The sequence below is a fragment of the Penicillium manginii genome (genome assembly GCF_028828005.1).
Source record: "Penicillium manginii strain IBT 31320 chromosome Unknown utg000006l:1.0-4164085.0:1.0-4166146.0, whole genome shotgun sequence".
In the NCBI taxonomy this organism is placed as follows: domain Eukaryota; kingdom Fungi; phylum Ascomycota; class Eurotiomycetes; order Eurotiales; family Aspergillaceae; genus Penicillium; species Penicillium manginii.
In genome coordinates this window covers 2725845-2751083 of record NW_026643107.1, presented here as the reverse complement: position 1 = coordinate 2751083, position 25239 = coordinate 2725845, and the positions used below count along the sequence as shown (strand labels likewise).

Here is a 25239-nt window from a genome sequence, read left to right as displayed (position 1 = left end):
GTTAGTGTGGTCGGCACGGGACCAGGTATTTAAAGAATTTCCGCCGTCCCCCATTCTTTTCTTTTCCACAAATGTCATTAGGCTTTCATTAGAGTCTCGGAACGGAAGTTTTCAATATCTGTTCAGGCCCATGAGGTCTCCTTGCGTGCTCAAGATTGTCTTAGAACGATCGCAGTCCTTCAATTAGTCTCGTTCTCTTCTATGTGGGAGCTTAGTCTGCAAAGGGGCTGCGACATTCCATCTAAGGAATTCTCTATTTTATTTTATCTGCTATTCATGTACCGGCTCTAGCTCTCTAGCACCCTCCAGTCCTCCTAGTTTATTTCTAGGGTTGGCTCTCGGCTGCCTGGGCACGCTGTTTCATCTTAAGCCGCAACAGTTGAGCCTTTGGACAGCTCACGACCGAGGCCTGGTCTCCATTCTTTTGGTAGAAGGCATTGCAACACTCGTAGAGAGCGTCGATTTGCGTCTGGCATTTCTCCTCATTGTAAGAATTTTTGGTCAGACAGTCTGCTAAGTGTTAGTCCAACTTCATGGCGAAATTGGGGTGGCTATCAGCCTCATGAACCAATTACCTTGAATTGCACACTGGGAAGAAAGGTCAGCCACAAGCTCCAACCTTGGAAAGCTGTTCAGGTCAACGCAGTGAATGGACATAACGTACAGCACGCGGGTGACATGGCGTCTCGTGGCTTAAGTCTTGTTTGAGGTTCCCCTGGGCGGTTTAAAATCAACATAATGATCTTTGTAGCTTTGTTAGACCTTCCCTACCATGTTGTACAATCTTTGATATTTCTCTCTGCCTCTCTCATGTAAGGGCAAAGCGTGCAACACAAAGACCGAACTGCATAGAATTTGAGGGTGACGCAAAATATATTCTCCGCCTTCCTATTTTGTACCCAAATTTGCCGCCATTCTGCCGCTGATAGTCTCTCCTCCCTCACCACTCACCTTGCTTCGCCTGTTGCCTTCCCACCTCCATCACTTTTCCAAATTCCTCTCCGGCGTCCGCTTGGTGAGCTTGATGACCCATTCCTGTTAGCTATGATATATGACGCGACTGCTAACCCCGTGTTTCAGAATTAGCATCTACAACCCACCCTTCTCCCCCACCACCTTTCCCAACCGTGTAAGCGCCCCACGATCGCCTCACAGCTCCCCTCTCTCTGACATTTGTCTCGCCAGGGTCTTCTACAATCATCATGTCCGCCGAACAGGAAGCAGGTGCTGCTCCCACTGAGCACCTGAACATCAAAGTCACAGATAACAATAACGAAGTCTTCTTCAAGATTAAGCGTTCGACCCAGCTTAAGAAACTGATGGATGCATTCTGCGAGCGTCAAGGGAAGCAGATGTCCACCGTGCGATTCCTTTTCGACGGCACTCGTGTGCGACCCGAAGACACACCAGACACCGTATGTGACCACCACAACGAACGCCGAAGAGTCTATCTTAACTGACATCTCACAGCTTGATATGGCCGACGGCGATACTCTCGAGGTCCACCAGGAGCAGATCGGAGGCGGACTCTGAACACTTTTCTGTCTGAGCGAGGGACATGTGACAGCGGACCGTACATGGATTTGCTGGGCTGCAAAATGACTGGCGATGCGGCTGTACATCGCATTGGCATTTGATCTTGCTCTGGTTTCAATTTTCACGATTAAACGAATATTACAGGAATGGAAGAAATGGTTGTGGGAATCTACATATTTCCTGGATGGTAACGAATTCCGAAAAGGATAGAAATTTCTACCTCTGAAAGTTTTCCCCCGCAAGGCGATCGTCGCTGCAGGCTGCAGCGACTAATAGATAATCCAGCTATCTCCACATTATTAAACATAAAACATATAGTAGACATCGGGTGTCTGGGATATCTCAAGCAATTATCTGCACCGAGCAAGATTCAGCAAGAAACCACCTGGGCACCTGTTCCATCAATAGGCCAGTCCCCAAAGAGAAACACGTATATACAGTTGAAAGGTAGTATAAGATGGATGGGAGGCACCAAAGAGCAGGCAAAAGAGCAAGCCAAAGAGTTATTCTGTCCACACTGAAGATTTCAGGCGCTCCTCGTCCTCTTTAGCCTTGGCCTGCTCTTCACGCTCTCGGTTTCGCCGTTTGATCTCCTGCTCCTTGACAGAGCAGTCGTAGGCACGCTGCTCTTCAGTACGCTTCGGTGCCCGTATACCCAGGGCGCCCGCGATCAGCCGACCAGCGACTGCGGTTTGTTTTTCGGGCCGGCGATTCGGATCACGCTTCCCCGCAGCAGGGGAGCCTGACCGTCCCGTGTCGACCCAGGGGTTAGTAGTCTGCGGCGAGATTGGCGTGGGTGGAGGATCTAGAGGACCCTCTGCACTGAGAGTGGGAGAAAGAATGGACGGAGACGGTGCGGCATCTCCTTGCGAAGCAGGCTCGTCGTCGGACGTGTCTTCGTCCTCCCAAGAGTCTGCAATGGGCTTCTTTGTGGGTTTGCGCGGTTTCGGGGCAGAGGTAGGTGTGGTGGTAGAGGCTACCTTCACAGCAGGACGCACGATATCCTGCACTGGGCCTTTCTCGCCAATGGATAGGTTGCGGAGAGTGGATTGAAGCTCGGCTCCCGGATCAGACATTGCACGTGAGGATTGTAGGTCAGCTGAGAGAGAGGCGTATAAAGATATCAACGAGCGGATGGTATTTGGATGGGCACGCCGGAAGAAGAGAAGAAGTATAAGAAGAGGGAAAAGAGTCTTAAAAAGGGTAGATCACAGGTAATGGCGTCAGAGCACTAACGCAACCCTGGTCGATCGTGGGGTAGCGGGCGGCTAGACCTGATCAGGTGCCACCCGAGGTGTGTACAACAGAGACTTGTGTCACACATGTCAACATTCTGCGAACTTTGCCGCATTTGATCGACATGATCAAAGTGTATGTGGCCACTTATTTAGTAGTTTGAGACATTCATCTACTGTTGAACGGCCGGATTCAAAGATCAACGCTTGTCTTGGTTTCTCGGGTAAAAGGAAGGCGTACCACGGGTAACGTAGTAATTCAGTATTGAAACTAGAACTATTCAACTAACTAATAATCATATCACAGAGAGGACTTATTCTGTTCCAAAAACGCTTTCCAGGTTGTAGGAAGATAACCGGCCTGTTCAGGTAGATCATGGCTCTCCTTCAAGCTTTGGCCCATAAACTAACCTGGACTCTCGATGAAGAGGTGATTCTCAAGCATTTCTTGGCTCATCTGTCCTGTCTTATAGGTTTCAGAATCGACCTGAAAAAATCGAGTTTTCTTGCCAGTAACTTCTTCAGACTCAGCAAGAATGCGTGCTGGAGTATAGTAGTCTGCAGCAGCGAAAAATTGGACTCTGAGAACCGCTGAACGATTCTTCAAGGCAGCTGCGACGTATTTACCTGGCAAGGCTCTTGTTAGCTTTTGTCCCATTACGTAGTACACTTTGAAGCTTTGAGGAGTACTTACCCATATCGCTTGTGATATCGATGAGTGGGAATTGAGCATCCTTGCCAACCGGATACGTCAACGTATAAACGTCGTCGTCTCCCTTACGTAGCATTCCAAATTGAGTGTAATTGCTCATGAGATATCCAGGAAGTACGAAGGTAGCGGGCACGCCAATAGACCGGATATACTGCTCGACTTGGGCCTTGTGGTCAAAGTGGGGGACGTGCTGGTTCGGCCACCTGTTTCATTGATGACATTCAACAAGGAAGAGAAGATGAGGTGCTTAACGCCTGTCTGCTTTGCAACATCGGCGACGTTCTTGCCATTAATTAGCTCCGCATCGGAGCCTTCGGACCCCCAAGCCGGATTGGTGATGAGAAACACTGAGTGACTACCTTAAATGGCCTTCGATAGCGATTCCTTGGAGTTCATGTCGGCCTTAAATGCTGTTAGTATTGAATTTATTCTCTCGTTTAGCTAGCCGTTGCAACCTTACCAAGACAAGCTCCACGCCCTGGCTTGCAAGAGCCCGGGATTGCGGCTTCGAAAGATCGCGACTGACTCCTCGAATCTTGAATTCTTTGGATAGGTTTTCGTCCTGCAGAATAATACGGATAACAGAGCCCCCTTGTTGTCCGGTAGCACCGAAGACGGTGATAACTTTGGCCATGATTGATATTGGTCGAGATCGATATGCTTTAAAGGTTGAGAAGGATTTTATGTGTGCTGGACCTGGATTTGGTTGTCACGAGATGACTTTTAAGTATTTTGATTGATTACTAGTGAATCATACCATTGACGATCCCGTGCACGATTATAAAATCTAACTCCAATCGGGCAACGAGTGACGGCATTCGGTCAGCACCTTATTTTCGGCCTTGATCTCAATGCCAACTGCCGGCGAGTCAAATCAAGATGAAATTTGTCAAAATTGAGAGATGAAAAATTCAGTGAACCCTGTTATGAATTTGTGAAATCTGTTTAGAGAGTGATGGCATGACTAACCTCAACACTAAAGCTATTTTATTCACATTAATTACAACTTATACAGTTTCCATTTTCTTTCCAAGGTTGTTTTGTTGTCATGTCTTAGTTCTACCAAACGGATTTACCTATACTATAGTTGAATGAACCCCTTGTCAATCATAGTTACAGTTTGCTACAATTTAAAGCCATTCACAAAATATGCATGACCAATGCAACCAGAGAGGCGCTCTTTACTGGGTGCCAGGGGTGGCTACCGCCAGCTAGCGACTCCTCGGCGGTCGGCGGCCCTAGTCGACTGGGTCCTTACCAATCTTATTCATCACGGCATTGAAATGAACTTCGAGAGTAGGTCATGACATAACACACAAAATTCAAATTGGCATAAGCTACTAGAGCATTCTCATGTATAGCTGCTTCTCCTTAAAAGGGATCATAGTTCACTTTCTTCTCTTCAAATCTTTGCAGGTCTCGCCATTCTCGGAGTTGTTCGATACATACTATCTTGCAAATATTACTACTACCATTACCTACCTGCGAACGCCAAAGACGCTATATTTCTCTGCCTCTCCACAAGTCCACCACATCATCACGCGATTAAAAAAGCTTTCTCTCCAAGGCTTCATAATAATAGCCGTGCTCATAACTGTTGTGACGGGCAAGTAAGGAGGCTCCCTCATCAGAAGTCTTGTTGCCAGAACATCTCTGTTGGAAATCTTGGCCATGACTCGCAACGTTTAGTCTTCTTCAGCCCAAAAGCTCACGAAATTGTCACCAAATATGAAAATCGTGGAGGGAAATTTGGACAATGCCCCAGCTCTTTTTCAGAATGCGCGCAAAGCGACTCAATGCGATATCTGAGGCGTCTACAGCGTTCAGGTATCTATACCTTTTCAACCCATTGATGGCTTTGCATTGATATACTAACTATCTCTTAGCAGGTCGCAATCGGAAATAGCGCACTAGAAGAGCTGCAAGGGAAATCTCTCATCGACGACTCACTGAAACAAAATGTCCAATTCTTTGTGTATAGCTCTGTTGACCGGGGAGGAGATGCTTCTTACACAACACCAACCAAGGTCCCGCATTTCATAAACAAGCACAACATTGAGCATCACCTTGTCGAAAAAAGCAAAAGCGCAGACATGAAGTGGTTCATTCTGCGACCGGCGGCATTCTATGAGAATCTCGCCCCGGATTTCTTTGGCAAAGTCTTTGCAACCAGCTTCAAGATGGCGCCGAAAGGCAAACCGCTACAGATGGTAGCGACGGACGATATCGGATTTTTTGGGGCCGAGGCTTTTGCTCATCCGGAGGCGTACCAGAACAAAAGTCTTTCTCTGGCAGGGATGAGTTGACATACGATCAGATGGCATGGATTTTCAAAGAGAAAACGGGCAGTCCTTTCCCTTCAAATTTCCAGTTTCTCTGCTCATTATTCATGGCATCTGTGAAGTACATGGGCTATATGTTCAAGTGGTTTCATGACAGTGGTTACAAGGTAGATATTCCTGAGTTGAAGCGCACCAATCCAAATCTCAAGGGCTTTGGAACATGGCTGGAGCGAGACAGTGAATTCGCCAAGTAATAGGCTGAAACTACTTCGGGGGTTCGGGTCCGTCTGTATACTAGTACTTTGATTGCTCGTTGTTTTGTTCAAATCGCGCGTTAAAAAAAAAAATTCTTTTTGGTTTTAGTCTCAAGATTACATTTCAATTGCATGTTATTACAATACTATTTTGGGGGTGACTCTGGGCTTTTTGTTATTATTTTGATTTTGATTTGGGTATCTGTCAATGCATATAAGATATAAGAAAAAAGGAATAGGATGTTATCCAAAATGCTGAAAGTTGGAGAAGAAAACAAGAGAAAGAGGGAAAGGATGGATAATAAAAATAAACCACCGAAAGAAGTTATTAAAGATTTGATAAAAGTTCGTCAAGTCACCAAGGATATTAGACCTTGGTTTCAATGGCGTGTTCGCCAGTGGGAGTAACGGTGCGCTTGGAGCCAGTCTCGCTGCTCTCAATGCCGCTGATAACGTCACGTCTGATCTCGACGTAGTCGTAGGCAAACTCGCCAATTTCGGCATCATCAATACCCATGATCTCGTCCTCCTCGGGAGCACGCAGACTCATACCGGGAATCAGGTTGAGGATGAACAGAATGATGCAGGTTCCAACGAAGGAGTATGCCATACCAGAGACGGAATCCGCGAGCTGGTATCCCAATTGAATGTAGTTGTGGTTGATCCAGCCTCCATCAATCTCAGTGGCACCGTCCAAGTGCGCAATGTAGTCGGCAGCGAAGAGACCAGTGAGGAGGTTACCAACGATGCCGCCAATACCGTGGACAGCAAAGATGTCCAGAGCGTCGTCAACACGGAGCAGGAACTTCAACTTGGTTGCATAATTGCAGGCAACAGCACCCACAACACCGAAGATGACAGCAGCCCAAGGAGTGACGAATCCAGATCCGGGAGTGATAGCGACCAGGCCAGCGATCACACCAGAGCAGAAGCCAACAGTAGACCACTTGCGCTCCAGGCGATAGTCCATAAGACACCAGGTTACACCGCCAACTGAAGCAGCCAGGTTGGTGACAACGGCTGCCATAGCAGCACGAAGGTTGGCGGACAGGGCAGAGCCAGCGTTGAAGCCAAACCAGCCCACCCAAAGGAAGACAGTACCGATGACGACGTGAGTAACGTTGTGAGGACGGTAGTTGAGCTCATGAGTGCCATGGCCACGACGCTTACCCAGCATCAGGGAGTATGCCAAAGCTGCAGAACCCGACGCGATGTGAACCGGAGTACCACCAGCGAAGTCCAATCCACCTAGTTGGTAAACCCAGCCGGAGGGGTTCCATGTCCAGCACGCAATGGGGTCGTAGATGATAGTCGACCAGATGAACATGAAGACAATGCAGGGGAGCATACGACCACGCTCAGCGACGGCACCGACGGCGAGAGCAACCCTAAAATCCCTAGTGTCAGTATTCTGGGTGGGAGCAAATCTTGATTGGTTTACTCACGTAATACAAGCGAACATGCCCTGGAAGATAGCGAAGAGAATATCCGGGACGGCGGTACCTCCGACAGATGGCTGGGCAAGAACATCCTTCATGCCAAAGTTTGAGAGATCGCCGATAAACTTTCCAGCGGTGTGGGAGAAAGCTAGCGAATATCCCCAGAAGAACCATTGGAACGACACGACGCCGACGGACATGATCGAAAGCCATATGAGAGAGAGTGCAGACTTGCGGCGAGCTAGACCCGAGTAGAAGAAACTAAACAGTAAGAGTCAGTGATGTACTAAGGAATAAAGTGCGTCGCGATGTAATACATACCCAACACCCGGAATCATGAGCAGCACAAGGGCTGATGATGTGATTATCCAAGAGATATCGCCGGCCTAGAATCCCAATTAGTTCGGATGGTCTGTTGGAAGAACTTAAAGGATCCATCTTCGTGTGACTTACATTATAGTAGATGTTGAGGTTATCGTGGAGGGAATCACCGCCGGTGGCGATGGTCCCATTGTACTCGACAGACATGACGGAAACCAGTGAGATGGCTCAGTGTCACAGATAGGCGTACCAGAACGAAATCAGACGAAAATATGAGGCGGGCAGTCAAATGTATGGCTGATGTGAAAGGTCAACGAGGAGAAGAGATCAATCGATTTAAACCCGGTATTTAGGGCTATGAAAAGGAGAAGGATAAGCTGATCTATCAAGTGCTGCAGGGACAGGGCCTGATAATTAAATAGCGACGCAATACTCCGTACATATGGAACATCAAACGGGGGTGTCTCCACCGGGGACACGCTAGAAGAGCGTCGGAACCATCAATCTTAGCCCCAGATAGTGGAAACTAAGACGGTGGTCATGGTGATTTCTATTATGATTCATCCGATCTGACTGATAGCTGGAGCCAAGCCCGCCAATTTCAGCCATTTTGATGGATAAGGACGGTTTGGGGGCGTTTTCAAAGAGAATGGGACCCATGCGCCGGGGAATTACGGGTCTACCTTACGGCGGTTTAATAGTTTACTCCAAAGAGGCTCAACTTCGAGACCACAATATCTACGGAGATTTAGAAAGCCTTCAATAATGCAGATATATGCTGTGTATCCTCCAGATCTCTATATCCATAGTCTTACTTTACACTATTGTGAAGGTGCATCTGAAGTTCGGGGAACCCAGGCCCTGTCAGCGAGTGCGTGATAAGCAGGGGATATGGCTCCTCGGAAACCGCGGACGATGGCAAAATACGGACAAGCTTACTTACAGAGGTCAATAATGGAAATTAAACAGCAATTGATTTCGATACCGCTCTGTGAATGGAAAATGTGCTGGCGGCCGCAAGTCCATTGTCCCGCTGTCAGTGGCTGTAGATATGAGGTTGGGCGTCAGCCAATCAACGGGTGTCTCTTATCTGGAGAGGAGCACAGGCCCAAACGGGAACCACGCTTACCTCTTTGGGAACAATAATCAAATCAAGAGCTTTTCCGACATTTCTTGTTTAAAGAGGTGCATGAGTAATGGTTAAAATACTATTATGGATGGCTTTTTATTCAAAGCCAATGTAAATGCAAGTATACAACGAGGGCTATCATAAATGTGCTGTAGGTAAATATCTTAGTCAGTGTCACTCGGACAGGTTCTTATCTGTCGCAAGATGAGCGACCAATCAGCAGTGCCCTGTTCAACCACTGTGAACTCTATGTACATTCCCAGCTTATCATCCTTGCACTCCAGTCAGGGGCCACGGATATTATTCGTCTCGTTTGTTGGATTTCCTGCATTTATCTTAATTAACTCGCGACTCTTGGCCAAATGGTACAGACGATTTTAGCTGGCGCCTCTGACGACAAGACCCCCATTATAAATGAGAAGACAACAGAGCTATTTTGCCCCATCACTCCAAAAAAGTGCTCGCAGTGTGCAGGGCCACATTGAAACAGTGACATGCCATCTTGGTGTCAATTATTGCTACCCCTCGCATCTTATGTCGGTAAATATGTTGGAATCGGGCGTGGACAGCTGACCCACCACGCAGGTACCGTACAATCACGATCGCCATGAAGAACGCATGGGGTGGCAAGCTGCGAAAGTCGACCATATGGTAGCCCGTACTCCGTACTGACCACGCGGTCCGGGGATGCCAAGTCCAGATAAGCACTGGGACCCTCATTGGCCGGGGAATTTGGAAGGCTGCTTCGGCATCCCGAAAAGGGACTTGGCATCTGTCCGGCAAATGATGGTGCTCGGGTGACTTTTTGTTATGAATTGCTCTGGGAAATTGACGTCAGTATGCAGCAGCTTCTAGTTAAGAAGAATTTGCTATTGAAGTTATCTCCTAGCTTGCTATTTGATGAGACATTTCTCCGCTGGGGTCGAAGAGTCATTCCGAGACATACGTGCCAAATTTGCTTTTGGGAAGGAAGTTATTCCAAATTTCCAATGCACTTGGCCCTCTGGGGTCCCATATCCTGCTCATCAATCCTCATAGACTTTGAGTGAGAACTAGGTCTTGATAAACTCGAAATGCTTTCAATTTGAACCAAGTGCACGGGGCAGTGTACAGTACATGTACTCCGTAAACTTTGGGGCATACAAGATTCTATTCCTTTTGTCAAGATAGTAACTTCTTCTTCGTCTTCTTCATCACCGCAGTTATCTTAGTATCAACATCATCCATCACTACTAGTACTTCACGATTTCTACTGCGCTCCACCGTGACCGATCGACAACTTGATTTCCCAGTATCCACGAATCTCGATTTTAGCTTTTGGCTAGAGATCGATTGCAGGATTGACGAAATAGTCCTACTTCCCCTGCATGACTGCAGCCATTTGAGATCAGGTGCCTAGTACTACTAACTTGTAATTCATAGTTTTTTTTTTTTTGATTGCCTACCAAAATCTAACATTTTGAGGCCCTTTGACCTTCGAAAGTTCAAGTCTACCCTCGGTAGCAAAATTTATAGATGTTGATCATAGAATCCTTGAGTTATGAATCGCTGCCTTGTAGTGTCCAACGGTGACCCAGCATAAGCAGTTAATATAGTAGTACCTAGGTATGGAGATCCAAAAGGGCGTTCGGGCCAAGAGCCCTTTGCTCATACGATGAGATATTGTAAGGCATCCAATCCAACATGTGCTTATTAGGTCATGAAGACGATCCAAAGATTTGGTAGTAATTGTACTGCTTTAAATAAACCTGGGATTTTATATCAAAGTGACGTGGACTGCTATGCTTGTAACGTGAAGTTGGCGAAACCTTGGAAGAGAGGGGAAAGGCAAAGAGTTCTTTTTGAAACTGCTGGTGATCTATGGGAATTCAGAAGAAAGCTTTACGCAGTTTCTGACCTTTTCCAAGATTCTAGGCTACCTTTTTTCTGTGTAATATATATGGACAGTCAAATGTACTTTTGCGTTTCCAATTTGAAACTTAGAATATATGTGGTAGGGCCACTGTATGCCCATGAATTAATTAGTGAACACCTGGACATATCACGATGTATTATGCATCAAGTACGCCATAATAAACGGTACATAGTAGAAGTACATCATTTGGGCCGGTATTATCCGATTTGACTAGGTATATCCCGGTGCTTTGCATGGCTGTTCATCAACCACATTGTTCTGGTCTAGTCTGAGACTATACACCGCACCCCAGTCTAGACAGCGTGATCAGCACCTGTGACTAGGGACAGCGATGTAAATTAATATCGAGGAGGACGCAGATTCGGTGCCACGTACGTGACCAAAGACTCGTGCCCTGCTCGGATCAGTCTCGAACTAGTAGTATTGATAGTCGATCCCGCAAGGGCCAACCAGGACCAGCTGAAGCTACGTGAAGGTGCCACCTACCGACCGGGTTGGCCCCCGCCGGTAACAAATCCCATTGGTCGCGCCACCCAACACCGCCACACTCCCCTATCACTCCAATTACCTCCAATGCTGGTCTCCATCCTAGATGCATTCCCCCCCCCCCCACCTTGACCGTTTGAGAGCGCGAGAGCTTCCCCAGCATTCGTCCATCATGGAGCACCCCGACATTGCCAACCATGACTCGGATGGCTCGGGCTCATCTGACGAGTATCCTCCTCAGTATCCACTGATGGCCAACACATCCTTCGGGGAACCCTTCGACACTCAAGTTCAGACACCGGCCACGACCATCACTTCCTCCCCTCCCTCCCATCCATCGAGTCTGTCCTCATGGTCTAGTACGCCTACAGTCCGTCCACGTGGGGCTAGCGTTGGAGCTTCATCCGTGCTTGAGGCCTCCGACCCTCTTGCGATGCCCGGCGATCTGCGGCCACAACGCCCATCCGCTCCTGCAAGAACCCCCCTCCAATACATACGCCCCTCAACGGCGCCCACCACAATACATCAGCCTCCAGAGTGATCGTCAACGCTCCTCCTCTTCTAAGAGAGGACCCCGACGCGATCCGAACGCGCAATATCGCGCTCAAGAAAAGGCCTATGTGCAACGCATTCGGGCCAATCCTCAGGCTTGGTATCACCACTTTAACGACGCACAATCTCCTAACGTTATGGTCGGAGACGCCGACTTAGAGGATCCTTCCCCATCCTCCGAAGCTCCCTATGAAGATGATCCTTACGACCCCGACACCCAACTTTTCCTCCCCGATGACAACCTCCCCAGCATAGACGAACTCAAGAACCCGAAAAATCAAGAACGACTCGAATGGCATTCCATGTTGGCGTCGGTGCTAAAGGGTGACGTGGTAAGGCAAGAGAAACAACGACTCATCGGCTCCACGGAGTCGCAGAGATCGGCAGCTCTTAGCCATGCCCTATGGCTTGGAGTCCGATCGAGGACATGCGGCCGAAGCATTCCTCTCCAACGAAAACTGATCGAGGATGCTCGCTCTCGCCTTGCACCCCTAATCGACGACATCATCAACTTCCAAATCAAAGGTGAAGCTGAAATCGGCAAACCACCCCGCCAGCAAGTTGAGGATGTCGTGGAAAAGGTTGAGAAGGTTGAGATTCTATACTCGACAGCCAAGGAAATGGAGACCGCAAATCCTCGTGCTGCTTCAGAAGAGTTCTACTCTAGCCGCGCGGCGATTTTTGCCTGGCACAACATCACCGCTCTGATAAACACCCAACTTGCTGTCTTACAAAGTTGGGTAGGCAACGATGCTCTCGATTTCGCTGTTTCTAGACTCAAATCCGACAAGAGCGACTTATCGGACGACTCATCGTTTCTGGATCGTATCATGAAGGAGGACGGCCTGAAGACCCTACAGGGCGAGCACAGTATGCTCCAGGGCATTGGGGCCGTCATCCAAAAAGCCAAAAGTACTTTGATCGAAAACTCCGAAGCCTTTGCAGCTCGCCATCTGCCCCCCCTATATTGAGGAGCTTCTAACATTAATCAACTTTCCATCCCGTTTGATTCAAGAGATCATCCGCATGCGTCTGTCTTATGCGAAGAACATGAGAGATCCGGCTCAGCAGTCTCCTATCCTGGTGGACCAGATGATCTCGCAGTTCCAAATCTTAATGAAAGTGGCTGTTCAGATTAAGCAGACTTATTTGGCTATCTCACGGCCTGAGCCTGGTTGGGATTTACCACCCTGTGTTGACGAGAATTTCGATTCCGTTGTGTTGGATGCCATGAAGTACTATTTTCGACTTTTGAATTGGAAGTTAAACGCCAATAAAAATACCTTCAAGGAGGCCGAGATTCTGGAGCAGGAATGGGGCTATTCTTATCAAATCGGCCGCCAACTAGACGGTGGTGATATCGAGGTTGCGGAGCAATTCAGGTATGAAATGCCCAACTCTCGTAATACTTTGACTTTATTAACACACAGAAATAGTGCTTTAACTGCCAAATCTCTTCAACGACTCATGATTCATTTCGAACGTGAGCTGGTTCCAAGGCCTAAAGAAACAGTCGCAGACATGGACAAGCGGTATAAGAGCATACTTGATTCGACACGTATCCGACAGCGCAAGTTGTACCGATTCTCGAGATTTCTTTGCCAATTGTTTGAAAACGCGACGGAATACAATATTTCCGCAGACATCGCATACGATTTTTTCGAGGCCTTGTTGATATCTGATCATTTTCTGGTCACTTCACCTGGTTCGGTTGGCCAGAAGGGCGTCTACTTGATTGCCCATTATTCCCTGTGGAATCGCCCTGCCGATATCAAAGCCATCCTCGCTACCTCCTTCCGAGAAGACAACACAACAATTGACTCGCCTCACATTCCATATGTACTTGTCATCCGCCCAGAACGGCCTCTAGGATGGGGTGGCAAAGAAATGTACGTGGATATGCTGGAGCAGCCTACCGATGTCCGCCTTGGTAAACTTCGACTTGTCGTTGAAGGAATGCAAGAAAGACTACAAAACGCAAGGCTGGAGTTGACACAGCTCACTGGCATCCAGCTAGACATGTCGATCGAGCAGCGTGCCAACCTTGGTCGTGTTAACGTCGAATTGAATAAGATCAAGAAGATCTCTTTCAAGCTTTCCATGGCCATCATGGATAGTGTGGCTGTGATCAAGAGCCAGCTGCGTGAAAAGACATGGGAGAATAATGACTTGGTGCAGGCCTGCTATGCATTTGCAACTGAATTTGGTAAACGTTCTTCCAATTATGTTGATGCCAATAGACGCGCTATGAATAGTGCTCGCCTGATCGATCTATCTCTTGACTGGGTTTCGTTCATTTGCGATGAGTGTGATGCCGCCGATCGAAAAACTTTCAAGTGGGCAGTCGCCGCGCTTGAATTTGCCATGGCAATCACCTCCAGTCGACACTTGTTATCTTTAGACGAGGAGCAGTTCAACCGTCTGAGGTCAAAGGTAGCAGGTTGCATGTCTCTCCTTATCTCTCATTTCGATATTATGGGCGCTCGATCATCCCTTGCGGCCCAGGCTGAAAAGCAACGCATGGAAGAGCGCGCTGGCGCCCGAAAAATCGGCCAAGGCCGTATCCTGAGTGACGAAGAAGCGTCCAGGAATATTCGTGATCAGTGGTATGCCCGGGTCACGGAAATTGAAGACAGGAGAGTGGAAGAAGACGCAAAACGACAAGCTCTTGGTAGGGTTCTTGAAGGCTCTGATGAGGCTGACCGTTCCCTCACCGTGCTATCATCATCTGCTACCAACGTTACTCTCCGCTGGCAACAAGGCCAATTCATCGGAGGTGGTACCTTCGGCTCTGTCTACGTTGCTATCAATTTGGACAGCAACTACTTGATGGCAGTTAAGGAAATCCGTCTGCAGGATCCTCAGCTAATTCCCAAGATTGCTCAGCAAATTCGCGATGAGATGGGTGTGCTCGAGGTGCTGGACCATCCGAACATCGTCTCATACCATGGTATCGAGGTGCACCGTGACAAGGTCTACATCTTCATGGAATACTGCTCTGGTGGGTCGCTTGCCAGTTTGCTGGAGCACGGTCGTATTGAAGATGAAACCGTCATCATGGTCTATGCTCTTCAACTTCTTGAGGGTCTGGCTTACCTTCATCAAGCGGGCATTGTCCATCGCGATATCAAACCCGAGAATGTCTTGCTTGATCACAACGGAATCATCAAGTACGTCGATTTCGGCGCTGCCAAGATCATTGCTGGATCAGGTCGAACCGTAGCCCCGATGGACAACCCTGGTGGCACCAAGGACTCTTTACCCGGCAAGAACGATCAAATGCAAAATCGGGGCAAGAACCAAAAGACGACGACGGGAACTCCAATGTACATGTCTCCTGAGGTTATCCGTGGCGACACGCCTGAACTCGCGAGCCACCAGGGCGCTGTGGATATTTGGTCTCTTGGCTGTGTCATTCTCGAGATGGCCACCGGCCGTCGACCATGGTCCACTCTAGATAACGAGTGGGCGATCATGTACAACATCGCGCAAGGCAACCAACCCGCCCTGCCGACCCGTGACCAGCTCAGCGAACAGGGTATCAACTTCTTGAGCCGCTGCTTCGAGTGTGACCCTCTCAAGCGACCCACTGCTGCTGAACTCCTCCAGACCGAGTGGATCGTCTCCATTCGTCAGCAAGTGGTCGTGGAACCCCCCCACACCTGGAAGTGAAGCTAGCAGCTATAGCAGCGGCTCCGCTTCTGCCAGCCGTCAGAACTCTTACATGGTCTAAGATCGCAGGCTTTCTATCTTCTTCTGCTTCTCTCTCCATTCTCTCCATTCTTGATTTTATGATATTTTGCTTTTTGAAGAAGATGTCTTTCTTTCATGTTATCTTCTTTTTCCACACTCGCTCGATCTCGACTTGACTTATACACCCTCAGACGAATCGCATGTGATACCCCTCTGTGCTACTTTCTCATTATTTAACGCCTTCTACTATCTGTCATCTTCTGATTCTTCCACATACGGGAGTCAAGGGGCCCCCCATCCATTTTGGATTTTTGCTCGGCGTTGGTACTATTGCATTGGCTATCTGCATTCTGGTGCTCTAAAATGGCAACTTGTACTCGATTCACTTTTTTCACTTTTTTTTTGCTTGGCTATTAGGACCATTGCCATTAATTGCTATATTAATCGAATTTGATCCATTGTCCTTTGAAAGAATCTTCCTCTACACGACCTGCTCATATACCTAGTAGGTACTATGTGGCGTCACTGTGTTTAGAGACCTCACCTTGCATTGAAGATTAGATACTAGCCGACCTATTAGGTAGGCTTCTCTAGAATCTCATCGAGTTTACTACGAGTAAGAATTACGATACCTAGGTCGTAGGTACTACTAGTAGCATATATGAAGCTGATCAAAAAATACCTTGGAAATTCATGCCAGTGTGTCCAAGAAAGCCGCAGCTTGAATCAGCTGCCTGGAAAATACATATCACAAACAGGAAGTTCAAGAGAAATATCGGTCCGGATAATAAAAATGATATATGAAAAAGAATAGAGAGGAACCAATAGAAATAAGAGAAGAGAAATAAAAATAAGAACAAAAGCTCCCCGAGACAAGGAAGCCTTATCACTAGATAAGAGGGACGCCGTTTCCTGGATCCGAGTTCGTGAGGCATGAGTTACAATTTGAAAACATCAGGTGGCGAGCGTATGCGGGGCTTTGGCCATGGGGTATATGTAGTATCGGAAGCTTCAAACCCCAGATGCTTGGGAGTTCGCTAAGCAGAGGAGAGTCGGAGAGTAGATGGCTGAGGTGAGATGGGGCAGTGGAGATTCTGGGAGAGATGGGGCCAGGAAGTAGCAGTCAACCTGGGACATTGAATGTTGAAGATGTGGAATGATAGGGTAGTATACGAGGTGGGACGTTTGAAAGGCGACTCGGTCGCCGCAGCGTAGATGATAATACAAGCGCCAGGAACCGAGTTCCAGCTTAACGGAATTCGACTACTGGCGCACATCCACGATCCTCGACATGCTTAAGCTCAAGCTGTTGAAATCTGATATACCGTTAGACAAAGCGGAATTTTGAATCAGCGATACAAAGTAACTTACCTCTCGCTCTTTGCATGGAAATATACACCGCTCACGGATCCTTGTATCTGGTTGAAGCAGATATAGTAAAATCCTTCAAAGCTGGCGCCTGAGATTGTTCGAACTCGGTGGTCCGGAACGAGGAAGTATTCCTTCCACCGCATGAATACGTGCTCGTGCTGGGCAAAATTGCGTAGTGAGAAATCAGTCTTCTTGGCTTGTTTAGCAAGTGGTTTCCACGCCGGAAACCGAGACCAGTGATGTATGTCGGTCTTCTCGTTGGCACCCCATTCCTCGTTTCGAGTGATGAAGCTGTGTTTTGTGCCAATCATTTCGCCCTCGAAGAAGGTCGTCAAAGTAGGGTGATCCTCAGTCAAGCCTAAAGAGGGAAGAATACAACCACGGTCAGAACAGCTCTATACGGTGATATGGCTCATTGCCGCGGGAAAATGACTAACCTTGGATGCGCAAGTAGCCGCAAAGGTAAGATTCTGCAATGTCCACATGTTTGATTTCCACATCAACATTGTAAACTTGTTTGTCGGACATTTGGGTACCAGCAAATCTGCTTCCGGAGCGAAGAAACGACGAGGTATGGTTTGGCAAAAGCTGTAGCGATGGTTCAATTAGTAGTGTCGCTGATGGATGGGGTCGGGGCGGTTACATACCCGAACATTAGAAAATTCATAGCGCATCAGTGCCGGAGTCGGCATCACCGGCGATGAGCGACCACGGTCGCATGGATCCGTTGGAGATACGGATCTCTCACGGCCCATGTCCAAGTCCGTGCTGGGAGCCAACTTCTGCTCCACTTTGAGCGCCTCGGGCGCTAAAAGCGCACCTCCATCATCGGACTGATTCAACATGAAGGGCGTAGTGCCACTCGAGGGCGACAGAATATCATCCAAGGGGTCACTGGCCTCGTCAGTCGAGTCTGGTGAGTCTCTCCAGGCCGAAATGCGATCAAGGTCTGGTGGACAAGTGCGAGTGGAGATCACTTCGGCGATCGAAGTCGGCTGGTTGTTACTTGGGGTCGGCATTGGGGATGAAATCAAGGGAGGGGAATGGCGGACATCGGTTCCAAGCAAATGCGCCCAAGCGAGAGCAAAAAAAGAGAGGAAACTGAGGAATGAGGAAGAGTGAGAAGAGTGAGAAGGTCTGTACTCTCGGAGGGGGGGGGGGGGAGGCCCATTTGACTGTGACTGAGACTGGGGTCATGCGAGCGCGGGGGAGGCGTTTTGGCCTGAGGCAACCAGCTGTACGTCAGGAACGATTTCCTTTACCGTACATACTAGTGGTAGTTAGAGTATACTATACAGTCAGGGGGTCTAGATTTACTTAATGTACTTATTTTATATTGATCTTTAAATATATATCACACATAGATATCATAAATATAGTCACTATGCCCTATTATTCTCACTCTTACTCATACTTGTGGCAAGGCTCAATTGTGGCGAATCAAAGAGCCAATTTTGGGATTATAATCATTTGTATCTGCATTGGGTTCAGCTAAAGTACTGAAGTGACAAACCCACTTCCTTTAGAAGGATTCCTCGATGAACGCCCGGTATCGTTAAAAAAAGAATAGTTTCAAATTCGCATACACATCTGCAACCAAAGAATTTTGGACCTAGATGGGCTTGATCTGTAAAGCACGTTCGTTAGCATCGCGTCGCACTGCGCAACCAACCTGCATTGTTGAACCCTACCTTGAAGTGCAGAGAAATAAGCGAGAAAATCAGGGCTTTCAAGTCCTGTACAAGGTAATAAAACACTCGAAGACCCTCAGGATCCGACGATTCAGTGACATCCACAAGGGAGCCAATTTTCGCGGTCTGCGCGGTAAGCGCGGTTAGTATTAAAAAAAGAATCTTGACCGTCTTTTCAAGGTGGATATCATACCTCAAACGAGATGTGCTCACTTCCAAGGCGGATCTCCAGCTCCTGGCGTCCGTCCTTGTTCTTCTGGGGCCACTTGGAATCGTCCTCCCTGGTACCTAGTCAGCTCGTCCGGTCTACACCCACCAACATTGGGAGTTCCTATTAAAACATTGAGGGTCGTACTTCATGATTTCACTATCCTTGATAATGCGCTTGATCTCCTGGATCATGGCCGGGCTCACACACACTGTATATTCTTATCAGATTGTCTGTCGCGATTGTTCCTGGCCTGGTCCCGGGGATGGGACTCACTTTCTTTGCGGATGAGGGAGTCATTGCGGTAGTTGGAGTTATTCGCGTAACGGACGGCGGCACTGCTACCATCGGATAGGGTACGGAAATCGAATTCTGGAATTGTCTGGTCAGCAAGATCAATCATCCTCACCCTCATTCTCATGTAGGTAGACCAACCTAGGAACTCATGCCCGAACCGCCCAGAGTGACCTGAGCTGCGGCGGGGTGTTAGCAGCCAGGGTGACCTGGGCTTTTGGGACCCATCATTCTTACTAGTATCGGAGGTAAAACACCTCGTTAGTCGACATTGTGTTGAAGAATTGGCAGTCGAGAATCGAGGAATGACGCTGAGTGGTGTAGGGCGGGAAATGTTGGAAAGGTGGCTTAGTCATGCACACAGAACGGGGCGGCGCCCGCAAAGGGACAGGTTGATGCTTCCCACCCCCCTCTCCATTGCGCATCTTAAACAGCACGCCGATGATTCTTAGGCTGGCGAGGGGTGTCGGATTACTTTAATTGCGCGTTCCTGATTTCGGTCCTACAATCTTATTGTCTATCCTCCCCCCCGGGAGAGATCCTAACTGGTACGTGTGGCTGCGCTGAGGTGTCCAAAACATCCCCCCCGAACTGACAACATGCAAGCTCCCCTTCGATTCCCCCGGTCGTCGCTTTCAATCCCACCACCATGGCGTCCTTCCTCGAAAACACATACAGTCTGGTCCACCAGGATAACACGGCGGACCAACCAACTGTGCAAGAGCTAAAACTTCAGCTGGAGAAGGGAACCGATGAGTCCAAGTTGGAAACAATGCGCACCATTATCACGATCATGCTCAATGGCGACCCCATGCCCGCCATTCTGATGCATATCATTCGCTTTGTCATGCCATCGAAGAGCAAGGCTCTCAAGAAATTGCTGTACTTCTACTATGAGATCTGCCCTAAACTCGACTCGAATGGCAAGCTGAAGCAGGAAATGATCTTGGTCTGGTAAGAAGGATCCCCGTGGCTACTTTCTCACGGGAATGATCAATCAATTAACCTGTCTTTCTTTTCACAGTAACGGCATTCGGAACGACCTTCAACACCCCAACGAATATGTTCGGGGTAACACTCTCCGCTTCCTGTGCAAGCTGCGTGAGCCCGAACTGATCGAGCCCCTCCTTTCCTCGGCTCGCCAGTGCCTCGAGCACCGTCATGCTTATGTGCGCAAGAACTCCGTGTGGGCCGTTGCCTCTATCTTCCAACACTCCGAAACCCTCATTCCCGACGCCCCGGAGCTTCTACAGACCTTCCTCGAGTCGGAGACCGATGGCACCTGCAAGCGCAATGCTTTTGCCGCGCTCATGTCAATTAGCCACCAGAAGGCCCTCGAATACCTTCGTACTACCTTCGATACCATCCCCAACACCGATGAGCTACTCCAATTGGCTGAGTTGGAATTCTTGCGTAAAGATGCTGTGCAAAATCCAGGAAACAAGGTATGTTGAGCAGCTGGATCAGTCATGTCTCACTGCTAATTGGAAACAGTCGCGATATCTCAAACTCATGCTCGAGCTCCTTGATGCTCCTACCAGCACCGTTGTCTACGAAGCCGCCACGTCCCTCACTGCCCTAACCAGCAACCCCGTCGCCGTAAAGGCCTCTGCCAGCAAATTGATCGAACTCGCCATCCGAGAGGCCGACAACAACGTCAAGCTTATTGTGCTGGACCGTGTCGACCAGTTGAGAATTCGCAACGAGGGTGTTCTGGATGACTTGACTATGGAGATTCTGCGTGTGCTTTCCAGCCCAGACATTGATATTCGGAGGAAGGCTCTCGGTATTGCTCTGGAGATGGTTTCAAGCAAGAACGTCGAGGAAATCGTCATGCTACTCAAGAAGGAGCTCGCCAAAACTGTGGATGAGCAGTACGAACAGGTAATTGTCTCATTCTGATCTCACGGTATCCTGATACTAACAACATCCCTAGAACAATGAATACCGCCAACTCTTGGTTCAGTCAATACACACTTGCGCCATCAAGTTCTCCGAAATTGCTGCCAGTGTTGTCGATCTTCTGATGGACTTTATTGCCGACTTCAACAACAACTCCGCCGTGGATGTTATTTCCTTCGTCAAGGAGGTCGTTGAGAAGTTCCCGGATTTGCGTGGATCAATTGTGAACCGTCTGGTGTCAACTCTGAGCGAGGTTCGAGCAGGAAAGGTCTACCGGGGCGTTCTCTGGGTTGTTGGAGAGTACTCTTTGGAAGAGAAGGACATTCGAGGGGCCTGGAAGAATATCCGGGCCAGTCTTGGTGAAATCCCTATCCTAGCTTCTGAGCAGCGGCTTCTCGACGAGGTGCCGGAAGACACAGTCCTCCTCATGGAACAGTCGAATGGTACCAAGGCTGCGCCTACCGGATCTCGGAAGGTGTTGGCTGATGGCACATATGCCACCGAGAGTGCTCTTACCAGTCAATCCGCCGCCGCCGCTCGTCTTGAGGCTGTCAAGGCCGCCCAGAAGCCGCCACTGCGTCAGCTCATTCTGGATGGCGATTACTACCTGTCCACTGTTCTCTCCTCGACCCTCACCAAGCTTGTCATGCGCCACTCCGAGGTTTCCCAGGATGCCGCCCGTACTAACGCTCTCCGTGCCGAGGCCATGCTGATCATGATCTCCATCATGCGCGTTGGCCAATCTCAATTTGTCAAGGCCCCTATCGACGAGGATTCTGTTGACCGCATTATGACCTGTGTTCGATCCTTGGCTGAGTTCTCGGAGAAGAAGGACCTCGAGGCTACCTTCCTAGAGGATACTCGTAAGGCATTCCGCGCCATGGTTCAAGTCGAGGACAAGAAGCGGGCTGCTCAGGAGGCCGAGGAGAAGGCCAAGACTGCTGTGCAGATCGATGATGTTATACCCATCCGGCAATTCACCAAGAAGAACACTGTCGAGGGCGCCGAGGAGATCGAATTGGATCTTGTCAAGGCCACAGGTGGAGACGCTACGGTAGAGAGTGCCGCTTCTAAACTGAGCCGGGTTGTGCAACTCACCGGTTTCTCCGATTCTGTCTATGCCGAAGCCTACGTGACTGTCCACCAGTTTGACATCGTCCTCGACGTGCTTCTCGTCAACCAGACCACTGAGACCCTGCAGAACTTGTCCGTGGAGTTTGCCACCCTGGGAGATCTCAAGGTTGTCGAGCGTCCTTCCACCCACAACTTGGGCCCGCGTGACTTCTTAAACGTCTCAGCTACGGTCAAGGTATCATCCACCGACACTGGAGTGATCTTCGGCAACATTGTCTACGATGGCCCCAGCTCCACCGAGACCCACGTGGTCATTCTTAACGACATCCACGCCGATATCATGGACTATATTCAACCTGCACACTGCACTGAAACTCAGTTCCGTTCTATGTGGACCGAGTTTGAGTGGGAGAACAAGGTTAACATCAACTCCAAGGCCAAGACTCTGCGTGAATTCCTGAAGCAACTGATGGAAAGCACCAACATGGCATGCTTGACCCCCGAGGCGTCGCTGAAGGGTGACTGCCGGTTCCTGAGCGCCAACCTTTACGCCCGGAGTGTATTCGGTATGTGACCACTGACTTTTCCTTGGCTTTTTTTTTCAACCTTCTTTCAGATGCTAACAATTATGATTTTCCAGGCGAGGACGCTCTGGCAAACTTGAGCATCGAAAAGGAGGGCGATGACGGTCCGGTCACTGGTTTCGTTCGGATTAGAAGTCGCTCTCAAGGCCTGGCGCTCAGCCTGGGCTCTTTGAAGGGCCTCAAGGCGGCGGCAGCATAAGTTAGAGCGATTGTGATGTTTATTTCCAGCGGGCTGCAGTCTATATGATGTTTTTTCTATTATTTTCCTCGATCTTATCTCTCCCCCCCCCCCCTCCTGGTCTTTTCTCCCACCTTTTTTTGTGCTCCCCCTTTTTTTCTCAAGACAAATTTGTGTATGACTTTGTGCTATCAAGGCCAGGGAGTAGTGGAATAGAAATAATGCTTTTTTTTCGACGGGTTGTTAGCACGCGCAAAGTAGAGTAGAGTAGATCCGAGGCTCGCAAGGGTCTCCCGCTGTGGCAACGGCCCCAGTAACCGGAACCTGCGGCTGTTGATTGACCTCTCACCTTCCCCGGGGTCCCAGCTTTGTTCTCCTGCGCTATCTTTAGATCTTACACCCCCTATACCTTTGACTCGTTGCGCAAATAATGAACTTCCCTACGATGCGCTGAACTTCGACCATTCATATCATTATCACTCAGAATGTCATCTCTCGACGCGGCTGCGGATCAGCCAGGTGCGCATGACCAGACCCTGATCGTCGACAACGCGGTCACCTTGACACTCAGCACCGATTCTCTTATGGTCGTCGGTTAGCTCCCCCGAAAAACCACGTCCCCTGGTCCTTATCGCTGACAATTACAACAGATGATCGCACCTCTAGCAAACCGGACCGACGCTGCTGCGGGTTATGCAAGAGTAAGCTAAGCTGGGACCCTCCGCCCCTCCGGCGATCGCGATAAAGTCAATCGTTATGGCATATCTTTTTTTTTCAGTGGGGCTAATTGATTTTTGCGCATTCTTTAGAGACGAAGACGAAGTCAACCCACGCAATTTCCCTATACAACGTTCTTGACGCCGAGGTGGCTGCTTCGTCCCTGGCCATCACCTACGCCCAACATTCGACAAAGAATGATGTCTCAGTGACCACTCTCCACTACCCTATAACCGAGAAAGAAAAGCCTGCGGTCGAAGCATGGACTGAAAGACTTCTTGAGCTCTCCTACGGTACTTCTCAACGTAGAAGGCGCCTGAAGGTCTTGATCAACCCCTTTGGTGGAAAAGGAACCGCTGCGAACCTCTACAATACATATGCAGCACCGGTTTTTGCCGCGGCGCGATGCCAGGTTGACGTGCAGACCACCGAACACCGCGGACACGCCATTGAAATCGCCGAACAGCTTGATCTCGACGCGTACGACGCGATAATATGTTGCTCGGGTGATGGTCTACCATACGAAGTCTTTAACGGCTTAGGTAAACGGCCCAATGGCCGAGAGGCGTTGGCCAAAATGGCAGTTGCGCTGCTTCCTTGTGGCTCCGGCAATGGCATGACATGGAATTGCTTAGGCACAGAAAGTGTCTCCCTGGCATCCTTGGCAATCATCAAGGCATTGCGAACCCCCTTGGACTTGGTCTCTGTCAGTCAGAAAAACACTCGCACGCTGTCATTTCTTTCACAGTCTTTCGGCATTGTCGCTGACTCAGACCTTGGTACTGATAACATCCGATGGATGGGCGCTCAGCGGTTCACGTACGGCTTCTTGGTTCGCCTGATGCAACGTACGATCTACCCTTGTGATCTAGCAATCAAGGTCGAGATGAGTGACAAGAGGGTCATTAAGGATCATTACAGGTCCTATGTATCCCAAGAATATGACCCTTTGGCGGATCCCATCCGACTCGAGGCTGCAAGCCAGTCACCGGCACTACCTGAACTTGAGTATGGCACTGTGGAAGATCAGGTCCCCAAGGACTGGGAAGTCGTGCCAGGCGAACACATTGGTAACTTCTACGCGGGTAACATGGCTATCATGTCCAAGGAAACCAGTTTTTTCCCTGCCTCCCTCCCAAGCGACGGGCTGATGGACATTGTCACTATCGATGGAACTGTTAGTCGCATGACCTCGATCAAAATGATGAATGAGATTCCTACGGGTGGGTTTTTCGACATGGCAGATGTGAAGATTCGCAAAGCCAAGGCATTCCGCCTCGTGCCTCACGAAAAAGACGGCCATATAAGCATTGACGGTGAGAAGGTGCCGTTCGAGGCATTCCAGTGCGAAATCCACCAAGGACTTGGCACGGTGCTCACCAAGTCGGGCCACATTTATGAAGCCGAAGGACCGAAGTGATTTTCGTCTGCCCATGACCACTTCGTGCTAACTCATTGTCGCCCTTATCTGTCCAATGTCTCCCCAGTCTTTTGCTATCCCTTCATGATACCCTTATGCAAAAGAGATCTGGTTCTTTGATGTATATTTTTTGGTGTTTGGGAGATTGTTATTACTTTCCTTTATGCGGGAGCTTGCTTTTTTGCAAGACCACTTTGTCGTCAAGCCTGGCGCAGTCTATATTCCGTGCCCCAACTGTATAGTTCC

General features: G+C 49.0%; 11 protein-coding genes across 11 annotated transcripts; 5 read left to right on the top strand and 6 right to left on the bottom strand.

Annotated features, from left to right (window-relative positions):
- Positions 1–325: 325 nt before the first annotated feature.
- On the bottom strand, positions 326–680 carry N7533_009401 (DUF1903-domain-containing protein; the record flags this gene model as incomplete). The annotated part of the gene is made up of 2 exons (XM_057106051.1): positions 326–510; positions 665–680. The coding sequence occupies 2 exons, from the start codon at positions 678–680 to the stop codon at positions 326–328; spliced, it is 201 nt and encodes a 66-aa protein (XP_056957500.1).
- Positions 681–1202: 522 nt separating this feature from the next.
- On the top strand, positions 1203–1533 carry N7533_009400 (SUMO family protein SMT3; the record flags this gene model as incomplete). Its single annotated transcript, XM_057106050.1, has 2 exons — positions 1203–1415; positions 1471–1533. The coding sequence occupies 2 exons, from the start codon at positions 1203–1205 to the stop codon at positions 1531–1533; spliced, it is 276 nt and encodes a 91-aa protein (XP_056957499.1).
- Positions 1534–2039: 506 nt separating this feature from the next.
- N7533_009399 (uncharacterized protein) lies at positions 2040–2612 on the bottom strand (the record flags this gene model as incomplete). Its single annotated transcript, XM_057106049.1, has 1 exon — positions 2040–2612. One exon carries the CDS (start codon positions 2610–2612, stop codon positions 2040–2042), a length of 573 nt encoding a protein of 190 aa, XP_056957498.1.
- Positions 2613–3085: 473 nt separating this feature from the next.
- On the bottom strand, positions 3086–4117 carry N7533_009398 (uncharacterized protein; the record flags this gene model as incomplete). The annotated part of the gene is made up of 4 exons (XM_057106048.1): positions 3086–3132; positions 3183–3314; positions 3466–3673; positions 3944–4117. The coding sequence occupies 4 exons, from the start codon at positions 4115–4117 to the stop codon at positions 3086–3088; spliced, it is 561 nt and encodes a 186-aa protein (XP_056957497.1).
- Positions 4118–5051: 934 nt separating this feature from the next.
- On the top strand, positions 5052–5789 carry N7533_009397 (uncharacterized protein; the record flags this gene model as incomplete). Its single annotated transcript, XM_057106047.1, has 2 exons — positions 5052–5310; positions 5398–5789. Coding segments are annotated over 2 exons (651 nt in total), but the record flags the coding sequence as incomplete, so codon positions are not given.
- Positions 5790–6386: 597 nt separating this feature from the next.
- N7533_009396 (ammonium permease MEP2) lies at positions 6387–7986 on the bottom strand (the record flags this gene model as incomplete). The annotated part of the gene is made up of 4 exons (XM_057106046.1): positions 6387–7407; positions 7465–7719; positions 7780–7844; positions 7912–7986. 4 exons carry the CDS (start codon positions 7984–7986, stop codon positions 6387–6389), a joined length of 1416 nt encoding a protein of 471 aa, XP_056957495.1.
- Positions 7987–11481: 3495 nt separating this feature from the next.
- Positions 11482–15533, top strand: sskB (uncharacterized protein; the record flags this gene model as incomplete). Its single annotated transcript, XM_057106045.1, has 4 exons — positions 11482–11650; positions 11700–12754; positions 12807–13243; positions 13298–15533. The coding sequence occupies 4 exons, from the start codon at positions 11482–11484 to the stop codon at positions 15531–15533; spliced, it is 3897 nt and encodes a 1298-aa protein (XP_056957494.1).
- Positions 15534–16803: 1270 nt separating this feature from the next.
- Positions 16804–17944, bottom strand: N7533_009394 (GID4/VID24 family protein; the record flags this gene model as incomplete). The annotated part of the gene is made up of 4 exons (XM_057106044.1): positions 16804–16870; positions 16926–17283; positions 17363–17513; positions 17573–17944. The coding sequence occupies 4 exons, from the start codon at positions 17942–17944 to the stop codon at positions 16804–16806; spliced, it is 948 nt and encodes a 315-aa protein (XP_056957493.1).
- Positions 17945–18537: 593 nt separating this feature from the next.
- On the bottom strand, positions 18538–19390 carry N7533_009393 (mago nashi family protein; the record flags this gene model as incomplete). The annotated part of the gene is made up of 7 exons (XM_057106043.1): positions 18538–18552; positions 18617–18742; positions 18810–18897; positions 18972–19035; positions 19101–19196; positions 19260–19297; positions 19356–19390. The coding sequence occupies 7 exons, from the start codon at positions 19388–19390 to the stop codon at positions 18538–18540; spliced, it is 462 nt and encodes a 153-aa protein (XP_056957492.1).
- A 377-nt stretch (positions 19391–19767) lies between these two features.
- N7533_009392 (coatomer subunit beta) lies at positions 19768–22877 on the top strand (the record flags this gene model as incomplete). The annotated part of the gene is made up of 5 exons (XM_057106042.1): positions 19768–20072; positions 20143–20563; positions 20613–21002; positions 21055–22660; positions 22735–22877. The coding sequence occupies 5 exons, from the start codon at positions 19768–19770 to the stop codon at positions 22875–22877; spliced, it is 2865 nt and encodes a 954-aa protein (XP_056957491.1).
- A 464-nt stretch (positions 22878–23341) lies between these two features.
- Positions 23342–24993, top strand: N7533_009391 (uncharacterized protein; the record flags this gene model as incomplete). The annotated part of the gene is made up of 3 exons (XM_057106041.1): positions 23342–23450; positions 23507–23557; positions 23666–24993. The coding sequence occupies 3 exons, from the start codon at positions 23342–23344 to the stop codon at positions 24991–24993; spliced, it is 1488 nt and encodes a 495-aa protein (XP_056957490.1).
- Between the last annotated feature and the right edge of the window lie 246 nt (positions 24994–25239).